This window comes from Oncorhynchus nerka, linkage group LG20 (genome assembly GCF_034236695.1).
Source record: "Oncorhynchus nerka isolate Pitt River linkage group LG20, Oner_Uvic_2.0, whole genome shotgun sequence".
In the NCBI taxonomy this organism is placed as follows: domain Eukaryota; kingdom Metazoa; phylum Chordata; class Actinopteri; order Salmoniformes; family Salmonidae; genus Oncorhynchus; species Oncorhynchus nerka.
In genome coordinates this window covers 64,669,199-64,683,504 of record NC_088415.1, presented here as the reverse complement: position 1 = coordinate 64,683,504, position 14,306 = coordinate 64,669,199, and the positions used below count along the sequence as shown (strand labels likewise).

At 40.1% G+C, this 14,306-nt stretch overlaps 1 protein-coding gene across 1 annotated transcript in view; it reads right to left on the bottom strand.

Annotated features, from left to right (window-relative positions):
* LOC115102960 (suppression of tumorigenicity 18 protein-like) overlaps window positions 1-14,306 on the bottom strand; it is a 50,906-nt gene that overhangs the window by 12,991 nt on the left and 23,609 nt on the right. The window contains exons 2-9 of the mRNA XM_065005682.1: window positions 13,942-14,060; window positions 10,748-10,790; window positions 9,836-9,866; window positions 9,184-9,377; window positions 4,956-5,753; window positions 3,487-3,621; window positions 1,631-1,721; window positions 1,432-1,524 (exon numbers count right to left, since the gene is read on the bottom strand). Coding sequence (XP_064861754.1) covers window positions 1,432-1,524; window positions 1,631-1,721; window positions 3,487-3,621; window positions 4,956-5,753; window positions 9,184-9,377; window positions 9,836-9,866; window positions 10,748-10,790; window positions 13,942-14,060 — 1,504 coding nt within the window. The remainder of the gene's footprint in view (window positions 1-1,431; window positions 1,525-1,630; window positions 1,722-3,486; window positions 3,622-4,955; window positions 5,754-9,183; window positions 9,378-9,835; window positions 9,867-10,747; window positions 10,791-13,941; window positions 14,061-14,306) is intronic.

Genomic DNA, 14,306 nt, shown 5'->3' with positions numbered 1-14,306 from the left:
TGGCTTCTTCCGTGGTGTCCTCCCATGAACATCATTCTTGTTTAGTGTTTTACGTGTCGTAGACTCGTCAACAGAGATGTTAGCATGTTCCAGAGATTTCTGTAAGTCTTTAGCTGACACTCTAGGATTCTACTTAAACTCATTGAGCATTCTGCTCTGTGCTCTTGCAGTCATCTTTGCAGGACGGCCACTCCTAGGGAGAGTAACAACAGTGCTGAACTTTCTCCATTTATAGACAATTTGTCTTACCGTGGACTGATGAACATCGAGGCTTTTAGAGATACTTTTGTAACCCTTTCCAGTTTTATGCAAGACCACAATTCTTAAACTTGGGTCTTCTGAGATCTCTGTTGTTTGAGGCATGGTTCACATCAGGCAATGCTTCTTGTGAATAGCAAACTCAAATGTTGTTGAGTGTTTGTTTTTTTATAGGGCAGGGCAGCTCTAACCAACATCTCCAAACTCGTCTCAATGATTGTACTCCAGGTTAGCTGACTCCTGACTCCAATGAGCTTTTGGAGAAGTCATTAGCCTAGGGGTTGACATACTTTCCCCAACCTACACTGTGAATGTTTAAATGATGTATTCAATATAGACAAGAAAATGCAATAATTTGTGTGTTATCAGTTTAAGCAGACTGTGCTTGTCTGTTGTTGTGACTTAGATGAAGATCCGATCTAATTGTATGACCAATTTATGCAGACATCCAGATCATTCCAAAGGGTTCACATACTTTTTTTGCTTGCCACTGTGCATGCACATTATGCACAACATGCATGTGGAAGAGGTGGTGGTGATTGTGGAAGTAATAGAACACGGAATAATATTGATACGAGGTGGTTGTGAAGGAATATGGACACGGTGTCCCTTGAATCCTATAATAATATCAACGACCTCCTCCTGGATTGTGGGATCTGATCTGGATTGTATGTTCACACACAGGCATGTTGCCCAACTAATTCATTTTGTATGAGTAGGCAGTCTGCCTGTCATTTCTCTTCAGGGGAACAAAGAGCTCTTACGCTCTGCATCTCTAATAGGGAGAATCCCATGGGACCTTAACCCATTGCTTAAGTACAAATGACACTGAGAAACCGTATCTGTGATGCTTTGCTAGGCGATATGTTGTCATTCCTTTTACAATACACTGACTGGATAAACTGGACACGATACTGTAAATGTTAACAAACATAGCTCCTGATCTTATATGATATCGTCAACGAGCACAAACACTGGTTTATATCAAAAGGGACTATGCTCTCAGAATAAAATGTTTTATAGTATAGTTTTCAATGTCTCATTGGTTTACTGTCATCATAATGTATGTCCACATGCGCTTCAATAATCGTCAACAGTCAAGAGTGACAATACTGCAATATTACAGCTTTAACGTGTGTTATAACATACATTCTCAGTCCATATGATTTTTACCTGGACAATCGTTCTGGTGCTTGTCTGTATTTGGGGCTCTCCTCTTGAGGTTTGGGGACTTTCACTGCAGCAGCAATGGGGCAGCCTGAGAGACTGGGGGAGGAGGATGAATAGAAGGAAATCAAGCCCATTAGTCTGACATTGAACCTGTCTATGTACAGTTTGTCATTTTTTAATAGGTTAGTCCTGCAGGCTGTACCTCCGGTGGGTGCTACGATTGCTGTTTACATGGCCTCTTCCTGTGCACCCGGGAGTAGGACACTTGAGGACGTTTTCATGCATGGCCAGGACTGGGGACAGACGGGAGAGGAGAGGGCCAGTAGGTGAAACAGTAGGGTTAGTAGAAGGAGAGCTGTACTGTACATCAGTGGTGATTATACATCAGTGGTGATTATACATCAGTGGTGAATATACTGCATCGCTGGTGAATATACTGCATCGGTGGTGAATATACTGCATCGCTGGTGATAATACTGCATCAGTGGTGAATATACTGCATCAGTGGTGAATATACTGCATCGGTGGTGAATATACTGCATCGCTGGTGAATATACTGCATCGGTGGTGAATATACTGCATCGGTGGTGAATATACTGCATCGGTGGTGAATATACTGCATCAGTGGTGAATATACTGCATCAGTGGTGAATATACTGCATCAGTGGTGAATATACTGCATCAGTGGTGAATATACTGCATCAGTGGTGAATATACTGCATCGCTGGTGATAATACTGCATCAGTGGTGAATATACTGCATCGCTGGTGAATATACTGCATCGGTGGTGAATATACTGCATCGGTGGTGAATATACTGCATCGCTGGTGAATATACTGCATCGGTGGTGAATATACTGCATCGCTGGTGAATATACTGCATCGCTTGTGATAATACTGCATCGGTGGTGAATATACTGCATCAGTGGTGAATATACTGCATCGCTGGTGAATATACTGCATCAGTGGTGACATCATTTAGAGTAGGCATAGGAGTCATGCCAAGAGTTAACAGAATTAACAGACTTGAAAAGACAGGAAAAGAATCAAGTTGAAAACTATGGGCATACATTCTGCCTGTTCATTTCTTGACCATTTTATTCAATTAACACATTGCTTATGTAGTGAGATCAGACAGAAACCATGGTTATAGTGCACAGATCCTTTGAAGACACAAGCATCTCCAACTAGCACTGTTCCCATTGTCAGTGCACTGTGTGTTGGTTGCATAATATAAATACCTTAGTGGAAATAAGACTATAACAAGAAAGCGCAGATATTTTTTTCATAAAACATTGTCATTGTTGGAGTTCCACTCGGTATCCTTGGAAACTTTTATTTTCTGTACATATTTTCCAATTAGTTTGCAGGTTTTTGTCTATTTATTTTGAATACAGAGTTAGTAACCCCTTTGATTTGCAAACACTGCCTCTGGTCTAAGAGCACATGCTTTCATATTGAACAAAATGTAATTGCTTTTTATGTTCCTTTTGTAACATCAGTGTTTAATGTTTATTATGTTACATTTAAATGACTAAATCACAGCCAATAAAAAAAAGCCTTTTCAATATTCAGAAATTAGAGGTAAACTCCAAGTTCCTAGGTGACAACAAGTATTATTTTTCTATTTGCATTATTCTATAAATGGAAAATGTGGAGATGCCCTTCAATCAAAGAGTTTCTGCACCTACAGGTCTTCATTTGACCACCTTGTTGCGGGAAATGTTAAACTGGCAGTGCATTTGAGGTTCAAAAATGCATCCGTAATTTCCACTTTCAAATTTCAGACTTGATTTTCCCTCACGAAAAAGGCATCAACCCCTACATAAATGGCCTTCATCATAATCCACATGTCCTGTTGTTCCAGGATTATTGTCCTGCTGTAGCAAACTGGCTCAAATTAAGATCCTACATCTGTGTTTGATAACGTCATGATTTCCTTTCGAACATCAGAACTTATTTCATGATTGATCACAACATCTCATTCCATTGTATTCTATATGTGTGCGTGCTTGTGTATGTATGATGTATACAGCAGGTGTCTACGTGAGTGACTTACTCTCTGGGGGAACTCTGACTTTGTGGGGACAGCCGGACAGACTCCGGTGGTGGGGGTACAAACCAGTGACATGACCAGTTCCATCACACCCAGGGGTGGGACACCTAATGTCCTTCTTGTCTGGCCGTGGAGAGTCTGGGAGGAGACAAACAGCAGGAACTCTTTGATTTATACATAAGACATTCACATATGTCACACATACTGTACATAGGCATACATAACAGCACCTTTAAGAATGTTGCAGTATCCTTCTTGACATGCTTTATAACCTTCCTTACCACACAAACAAAGAGTAGAACAAAGGTAATAGTTCATTAAAAAAGTATTTTGGAAATATTGTCTTAGCTAATGAACCTAGTTTAACCACTAGGCCACCCTGGGACGGCAGGGTAGCCTAGTGGTTAGAGCGTTGGACTAGTAACCGAAAGGTTGCAAGTTCAAATCCCTGAGCTGACAAGGTACAAAATCTGTCGTTCTGCCCCTGAACAGGCAGTTAACCCACTGTTCCTAGGCCGTCATTGAAAATAAGAATTTGTTCTTAACTGACTTGCCTAGTAAAATAAAGGTAAACAATTTTTTTTTTAAATTGATTCAACTTGTAGAGGTTCTCTTGAATGAATGTTCCTCGAAAATGTGTTTTAAGTGAGATTCTGGGAATTGCTAAGTGGAAACGCATTTAAATACCAAAGCTACAGTGCTATAGATATACATAGATATACAGTAGCTACATAGAAACATACAGATTGCAGGACAGTATCATGCAAAGAGCTAGACACTTTTTTTGCAAAATGCTTCTTTTAATCTGTAATTTTAGTTAAGGCTTCCAGTTCAACACAGGGCATTCATTTCTTAATGCCCATCCATCGAAAGATTACATCTGGGATTACACATTAGGCTTCAGTCATTTGAAGAATCAGTGGAAAACATGAGGGGTACTTTGGGTGGATTTAAGAGTTATGGTCATGGTTAAATATCCAGTTGATTCCTATCAAAATCCAATTTTCTGAGTAGTAGCAATTCCATCAGAAGATTTTTTATATTTTTTATTTTAGTCTGTTTTTGTCTATTACTTCATTTGTTGCCAAAATGTTTTTAGTACTTAAGAGGATTTTTACCCTCCTCCTCCCTCCGATTTCTCCCTCAGAATACGGTTATTTTATTATTTTTATGTTTCGAAGAGCCTCATTATTAACATCACAAGAGGTCTGATACGTACTAGATAAACATGCATAATCATGTCTGCTGCGTACTTCTTTTATGCCCACTACTCTTCATAGCAATAAGTGCAATATTCACTGTATGTGGTTCTATTGTGCTCAAGTTTCCGAAATAGTACCCAAACAAAAGCAGAGGGTCCTCTCTGTCATCACATTGATAAAGCCTGTTGTGAAAAAAACATAAACCTGATAAAATAGCAAAAATCTTGAAGTGACAAAGAAATAAGACATATTCAAATCTATTATCCATACCTTTGCATCCATGATAGCTCACCCTGGAGTTTACATCCAGTAGCCTTTGGTGCCTCCTCTCATTGGTCATCTGCTCCAGTAGGAACCTGTCCATCTCTCTGTAGGCGTTGTGGATGACATGCCTCTGCTCTGACTGCAGGACCATGGCCTGCTCCAGGAGGCTCAGGTTCACCCTCCCTCTGTCCCTGTCTCTGTCTCCTCTGTCTCGGTCCATCTCCAGGCCCAGCGGTCTCTCCATCTCTTGCAGGCCCAGCGCCCAGGCCTCCAGCTGGGGAGGCCTCTCCACCTCTGGCTCCCCCTCACTGTCCTCCTCACTGGGGTAGAGCCGCAGGGCCCCTGCCTGGAAGGGGCCTACTCTGCCCATGTTGTACCCCCTCAGGTCCGAGTCAGGATTGTCCTCTCTCATGTGTTGGTGGCTGTTCCTGTCCAATGGGTGTCCTTCTCCGGTGGTGGCTCTGGAGGGGCTGCTGATGAAGCCGTTGGAGCCATTCACCCTAGCAGAATGAGTCAGGGACAGAGGCTCCCACTCTGCTTTCCGACTGTCCCCGTACGGGCTTTTACGTGGCGAGGAACTGCAAGTCATACTAATCCTGTCCTGACTTTGGTCTTCTTCTTCCTCTTCTTCTTGGTTTCGTTCCTCCACCTCTTCATCTTCCAGAATTTCCGAGATGGCAACCTCCTCATGGAGAGAGTCATCAGTCACCACTTCAGACCATCCAAAGGAATCATGGGGTTTTGTTATTGAGTCCTGGCAGCCATTTTGGTTGGGCACTTCATTAAGCGTATCTTGGCAACCATCTAAGAAACAAAGTAGGAGCAAAGAGAATAAAGAACGAGGCTGTCAGTTTTGAATCAATTGTTCATGTTAAGGCCATGCTATTCCGAGAAAATTTGCCTGGGCAGAGAGAGTAACAACTCGTATGTCCCCATTTGAGCTTAGTTAGAATGTTTAGCAGAGACATTCAACGCACATTTCATGACAGTTTCCATATCTTGAAAACGCATGTCTTGTAGTTCAAATGACTGTTAAGAGGATTGACAAATCAAATATTTAATGAAAATAATAATAGTATGGACAGGACAGCAACTGCAAGATTATGCTACAATTCCTCAAGTACGTCAGAGATAATACACGGGACACTTATTTTGGCTAGTTGAACATGAAACCTAGAAATAAAGACAAAGATTGTCTTCGTCTTCTTTAAAATCTCCAATCAGAATACAACAACTTGATATGGATTAAGACGGACCAGATTACGACAGAGATTTAGCCTACATCGCTTATGACACTGGACATCAGTTTTAAGTAGTTATTAGGTGTAAGCTAAGCAGGGCTTTATGATTTTCTTTTAGATATTAACATGTAGTCGTTCGCATACAACTCATTTAAGAAACCATATTCATTATGTAAGCATAAGAACCAAGAAAGTGGCGAAAATGTCAGTAAAAAAAATATAAAATAAACATTCCATTGTTTTCCTCTTCCTTTCCTTTCTTTAATTTACATTTTTTCAATATGGCATTATGTGCAGTGCACCTAGTAATTTATTTTTATATCGATTCTTTACTAAACTTTTAAATTGTTTATCAGGGGACATTTCTATTGACATATCAAAATATTTAATGTATCCCAAGACTGTGAGTAATGGTAAAATATTTGACAATTCATTTTCTGGTTTCCAGCTTAGTCAATTTAAGTGGAACTGACAGGAAAGCTAGGCCTCTTAGTTCCCCAAAATGCATTTTAAATGACACTTTATTTTAGTAACACCCCTGATTATATTAATATTAACTCATGGTCAATGATTAACAATGGCAAGCTATCATCTGGATTGATTCGATAAAATCTCCTTTGATCCTCCAAATCATTTAAACTTATATTCTGTGCTAAATCTCTTTGGCAAAAGGCCATAAGGGTTTTTACTTCATAAATCATAAGTAGGCTGTACTGTACTGAGTTGATCTATCCTCTTAAGTGGCTAGACGTCATGGACCAAACTAAAAGTAGCCCACAGAGAATGGAATGAGAGGGATCCAATAGGTTGATGATAGATTTGGGAATCATTTAGGATGCGTATAGGCTACGTAGGCTTGTAAGTGGATTCCACTGAGGAGGATATAGACATGATCAAACAGATACAACTCGTCATTATAGTCAGGCCACAGTACAAAACATAATCCCACAAAAAAAGAAAAGCTGCTAAATGCAGGAAGTGTTATCTGGAAACGGACCTCTGGCACAAAAAAAAAAGAAACTGGCTTTTGATTTGAAGCGTATGATTTTAGGTTGTGCAAATGTAGGTAAATGTATTGAGTGTAATAGAGGACAGGTCAAAACATACCAGCAGCAGAGCAAGAACTTGAACGAAATAGACTTGATGAAACTCCTTTTTTTAGATGCAACCCCACAAAAATATCAAGCTGGATTTTGCAATGCAAAACGTGGCTAATAACCTCTTTGTTGTTAGAGGCATTTCCTTTCGAAACAGAGGCATTACAAATAGCAGCCTGGCCAAAGAGTAAAAGTCAGTTATGCTTAGCTACAATTAGCAGAGCAGACAGAAAAAAAGTGCTTATTTTTGCCCAGATGGATGACACACAGTGAGAGAAGTGCAGTGGAAAAGAGACTGCACTTGGATCCCTCCTGTGGTTTGTGTATTGGAACAGGTGAACAGTTTGTACTCCAGAATAGCCATTACCGGCGCTCTGCAGCAGGGTTGGAGCTTGGCTGGAGCTGAACGCAATGCGGCTCGACCAAATGAGAGGCTCATTTTCCCCTCTTTTCGTCATGAAATGCAGATATGAACGGTATCTCCACTGATACATTCTTATTGCTTGTTCTATCCACTTGAACTGTCACAATCTTTTCACATAAAATAGCCCCAGACCAGACTGTGACAAAATGATGTTGACAAATGTATGTAGATCTATGTTAACCACTCAATGTGCAGTCATTTGTTTGTGTTGCCTGACTTTTGATACATGTTCAGTGTATTTTATAGGGCTTGCTGTTGGCAAGGGCCCTATTTTGATTTTTTTTTTTTAAATATACATTTTTCTTGATTAAAAGGTTATAATGCAGTAGGAAAGTAGTGGTGACAGAATACAGACACATAAAAGCTCTGCTTGAAATGCAAACACACCACGAGGGAGGTATATGAACAAAGAAAGTTATCCGAGGGGGGAAAAAACGGATGGCAAAGCTAGTGCAAAAAGGGTTACGATAATTGTAATGTTATATGAACCCCAGAAACAAATCAATTCCATTTCCAATGAATCTGCACAATTCATTGAGCTACTCTCTTGGTCCATTTAACTACCCACATGTGTACTATAATGAGCTGTAGACATTATGCCTAATTATGTATATTTGGACTGTGTTAGAGGGCCTAACAAAAGCTTTCGAAGGGGACAATTACGTTTGTTGCTTAGTTACATCGTTAAAAATATACCAAATAAGTGCAGATTATAGTGGGTGAGAATGCATGTGTAAACCATGGATATTGTGGCCAAAATGCTCAAAATTCAATTCATTAGGAAATAGAAATGTTTTGCTTTTGGAGGGGGACAATGTTTTTAAATGAAATAAACACAAATATTTCCTTATGTCATTGAGTACGTAGCTTGGGCTTAGTATCTCCTGACAAATGAGCACCCTATGTATTCTATTCTATTGTATCAGTGACATTGTTCTTTATGAGAACATGTTTAGGCAATGCCAATGTCCTCCTTCAGAAGGGGAGCTGGTTCTTTTAAGTTGCAGCATCAGCTTGTGTCAATAATCAATCAATGAAGTGTATATTCTACACTCAACTAAACTAACTTTACAAACAGCAACAGATGAGACTCAAAACCAAAGGCCCTCAGGCAAACACGATCATAATGTTTCAATTCTCAGTGTTTTCAACCTATTTTTGAATGACTTTTCTGGAGGGAAAAAAAAACAAAAACACATCAGACAAAAAGAAAATGAGAAGTCCGAGATCTGGCCTCGTCAAAAAAAATCATGAAAGATAAACTTCAATCTGAGGATGTGAGACAGACACAACTTATGTAGACCCAGCAGTGTTGTCTTTCACTTCCAGTACATAATGACTATGGGGTCTGGCTGATGCCGGGCCCTAAAAGGCAATAGAGAGGGACGGAAATATGAATGCAACAGATGGGATTTTAAAATTCAGCGTCAATTGTTCATCAAAACAGACAAAACAACAGGACATCTGTCTACCTGCTGGAGTGTCAATGTTCCTCAGCTCTTCTTTGTCCTGTGACTGTGCCAGGTCCTCGTTCTCCTCCTCGCAGCACGCCTGGCTGGGGCTGTAGTGGCGGGGCCTCATCAGGAGAGACTTTCTCTTGTTGACGGGGGCGCCCTGCACCCCTTCCTGGGCGAGTCTTTTCCTAGCAGCCATAGACCCATATGTGCTGTTGTGGGGGGATGGATGAATGAAAAGAGCAACGGGGTCAACAATGTGCCATAGCCGCTACTGGGGTTCATCTGAAAAATTTGAACTGAAAGTGAACCTAAAATGTAACATTGTCAGTTCATTCACCAATTGTATTTTGCGGGACTCAGAAAGTACAAGTCTCATTTGTAGCTATAGTGAAAAAAGGTCAACATTAGGTTGAAGAAACTGTATTTAGCTGAGATGATGAACGAACCCCCAAAATACCATTAAAAATGATGTACGTAGAAACAGTGAAGAGCTACGGGGAAAAATGTAATTATAACCATTATTATCAAGATAAGAGCATGGCCAGCATACCACGTCTACTAACAAAGGATGCCTATTTCACTCTGTATTGTAAGGACATAGAAACCCGGGGTGAGTTAGAGGATATCTGTAAGGGTTTATTTTCAAAAAGAGGTCATGAACCCTTACCCGGGAGCCTGGGTGATGCATTCAACTGGAACTGGAAACAGAAGCAGAGGTATGTTAGGTAAATAGTCATGTTCACATTTCCTCTGTGGAGTGACTCAGGCTCTGCATCTGTCTACTTGGGAAACATTATCCTGGTCAAGGCTACTGATCTAGTAGCTCCACCTTTTGGATAACCAGTCGGGGAAGGAACACTGTGGCCTACTACTTACTGTACCCTCGTGGTAGTGGGGTGTTAGCCTAGCATGAATTTGGAGCAGATTATCTATAAAAAAAAGAGTTAGTGTTACTTGTCAAAAAATGTGTTGCTATATTTAAATGTTTTACGATTTAAAAGAAAGCTTTCTAATATGAACAAAATTATCGCAAAGATTCCCTTTATATTGATAACAAATCCACTCCCCCAATCCACTGTAGATCATCCTCCTGACAGCTTTGACAACATGATCTGAAAAGGCAAATCGATTTTCCCAGAGGGCCATGCAGCACAGATGCAAATCTCATTCAGCGGTCCACCGCATTCCCATGAAGCACAACTCCATAATACATTTTCCAGATGTAATAATGGCTCTGGTGCCACCAACCAGACTTCAGAGGCTTGGAAAACTAGCATAATGGCATCGCCTGTCTAGAGGTTTTCAATCACACTATATATATGCACTCCTTAACTAATTTGAGCCACTGTTCCAATTTGATGAAGTAATTCTCCATCTGAGTAATGTAATGGCAATGCAGTGCTCTTCAAATTGGTAAGATCATTCGTAAAATTGACAGTTGTAAAGTTGGATTGTTGAACTGATATCCCCCTAGACCCCCACAGCTCTATAAGTGGAATGTGTGTGAATAGCTGAAGCGCTCGGTTACTGCTATTGATGTGCTTGCCTGAACATGGTAAGAGTTGTTGAAGCTACTCACCTTTGCATGTTTGAAGTGTGTTATCCTCTCCTTCTGAATCCATCTGTAAATAACGAACACACTATGCATCATTATGCATGTAACACTCACTTTCTATCAAAATACAGATTCTGTAAATATTGACAACTGGGACTGAAATAATGATGTTAACATTTTATCAGCAGATGCTGGATCCATTCAATGTTTGAGAGCCCTTGACGTCAGTGGTTGAAGTTTATTTGAAATGATTTTGACCGTTCCTATCAACAATAGCCTATGTTTCCCAGAACATAGATGTAGTTACGTGCAAATGATCTGTGGCATTTAATTGGTGTAGAGTCACGAAAACACATGTAGCATGTAAAAGCAAAATACCAAGCTAAGGTGAAGTTAAAACAAAACAAAAAAACTTTGAGGTGGGGAAAAAATGTCATAATGCAAAATAATGACATTAAAGTGCAGGTGGTAGCATACAGACAGACAGTAGTGTGTTTAGACCAAAATAGTTGTTCAAATCAATCCACTCTCCCTCGCCACCATACGTGTGGATCCCAAATAAAACCTATTAAGCGTAATTATTCCTGGCTGATGGCGGTGTATAGTGGTCACAGGCCAGTGAAATCTGTGAGTCACAGGATACGCTGTTACTTTTCCTGGTAATGGGAAACATGACTCCTCTCTCTGGTTTGCTGTTGTGATTGAAGGCACTGACCTGTCATACATTTATAATGGGGGAGCAGGTGTGGCAGTGATGAACCTTAATTTCCTTTAATAAACCTTTTATGTGCCACACTCTTAATGCCACGCCGGGCCCTCAGAGGACCTGCTCATAATAGGTTCATTACTTTTGATTACTCGGGGCCCTATTGAAACAAACAACTACCCAAACACTATAGATGACATTCTGTAACAACTAATGTACCTGATTAGTTCATTACACTTTTTACAAACAGACACACACACATGCAGACAGACAAACTCACTCATTTTGTAAGCGTTTATAGATACTGTGTATGTGCTACAGTGTCTACAGTAATACAAATACATTTCATATTCAGATAGCGTAATTGCTGTATTAATTTCACAGGTTGACAAATATTTACAAATGATGCACCTCTGCATTATTGAGAAGCAACACTCACATGATGTAAATCTACTTGTTTTCAACAATGTTTCATAATTTAACCTCTTGTACCAGGACATTTCATAATGCTCGGCACATGAAACATTTGGATTCCTCTTTCTTACAAGTCAAGCCACAATATCATGTTTAATGAAAACACTAAAAGCATTATGGTAACAAGAATTGAATATACTAATGCTCCTATCGATATTAGATCCCTGATGACCTTGGTTCTGACACTGAGGAGTACGTACACTATTTCACTGATCATTTGTCAGTAGATCATTCTGATACAAATGCAGTCAATATGTTTGTGAGCGTCTTCACTGATGTACTGTACTCCTTCAAATGCCTGGATCTAGCAAACGACCTGTATTATCGGAGGGGAGACGAAGGAACCGATCGAACCTTTTATGTTCAAGCATTATAGCTTCTGCAACATGAGCAGCACAAAGATTCTGAGAGGGTATATAGAGGATGTGCTTTTGGCACCCATTTGACAACAGCTATCGTTGGTCCTTAAACTCAAAGCTGTATAGCTGTATCTAATTCTGCAGAGGAGGAATTGGAAGTATGGTAATGGGGCAGCTCCAGTAGATGTTTAAGGGTATGAGAGAGAAGTAGAAAACTTGTGCAGACAGGGAGGGAACGCATGACGTTCAAAGAGCATTTACATGGGCAGTACAAATAGAGACATGCCATTCAAATAAGGCCTCGTTGGTATTTCATATTTACTACACTCTCAGGCTGTGATTTGTTTGTGTCATATATTCCTGACATGCCACAAAACTGTATGACATTTTCAATTATGATGGCTCTTTGGTGGTCATTGGTCAATACAACATCTGTCCCGTTTCTTCACTGTTGACACTATGAGTATTTTTAAAGAGGCTATCCTTAAACAAAGCTGTCCGGACATTGTTATGGTTTCAGCTAGCCAATTTGGACTCGTAAACTGGGAGGCATGGTAACCTTCAGCCTACCTTAAACCTTAAGTAAGATACATTACTTATTAGTTAAGTGTTGTGGTATAACAACAAAGCAGCACATTCAGTGAAGCTGGCTACACATCCCTACATATGTAAAACAATATCTGAGTCTGTGATTTCACAGGGGTCAAAAGGGCATTGACATGACACTGCTAAACATGCTGCTCATTCCAAAACATCCTGGCTACCACTTCCATTAGCCTTAGAAATACACAACTATATCTGTTCGCAGGTAAAGTGAATTGGTAAAATATGTTTTTTTTTCCCCCAGGACATCCAAGAGCAGCATGCTATAATATCCAAATGTATGTTACGTGAACCTATTACTAGAAAATATATACTGAATAAAATGTAAACGCAACATGTAAAGTGTTGGGCCCATGTTTCATGAGCTGAAATTTTAAAAATCCCAGAAATGTTCCATATGCACAAAAAGCGTATTTCTCTCAAATTCTGTGCACACATTTGTTTACATCCCTGTTAGTAAGCATTTCTCCTTTGCCAAGATAATCCATCCACCTGACAGGTGTGGCATATCAAGAAGCTGATTAAAAAGCATGATCATTACACAGGTGCACCTTGTGCTGGGGGACAATAAACGTCCACTTTTGTCACACAACACAATGCCACAGATGTCTCAAGTTTTGAGGGAGCGTGCAATTGGCATGCTGACTGCAGGAATGTCCACAAGAGCTGTTGCCAGATAATTGAATCTTCATTTCTCTACCATAAGCTGCCTCCAACGTAATTTTGGAGAATTTTGCAGTAAGTCCAATCGACCATGTATAACCATGCCAGCCCAGGACCTCCACATCCAGCTTCATCACCTGCGGGATCATCTAGGAGTAGGTGGGGAGTATTTCTGTCTGTAACAAAACCCTTTTGTGGGGAAAACCTCATTCTAATTGGGCTAAGACCTCTCAGGCCCACCAAAGACTGCGCCCCTGCCCAGTCATGTGAAATCCATAGATTAGCACCGAATTCATTTATTTCAATTGACTGATTTCCTTACATGAACTGTAACTCAGTAACATCTTTGAAATTGTTGCATGTTGCGATTATATTTTTGTTCAGTATATATACAAATATATTATTATGCCTACCTTTGTTTGCAGTTTTCTGGGCAATATATATGACGTGCTGCAAGGTCCACGCAGTCCACCTTGGTTGATGTGTGCACAATTGTTGACTTGTTTCAGGATGTGAGTGAGAAATTCATTCTCTGTAAAAACAAATATATATATATATATATTTAAGCATTAAGCCACGAGGGGGTGTGGTATATGGCCATTATACCACGGCTAAGGGCTGTTCTTAGGCACAACGCAAAGCGGATCATTCAGGGCTCAAACCACCCAATAAAAGGATAAAACAAAAAGTGGAGTGGAAAGATACAACTTTAGAGCTGTTGTGAGTTCTCACCAAAATGTTCCATTTTGTATAGTATCAACTTACCATAGTATATTTA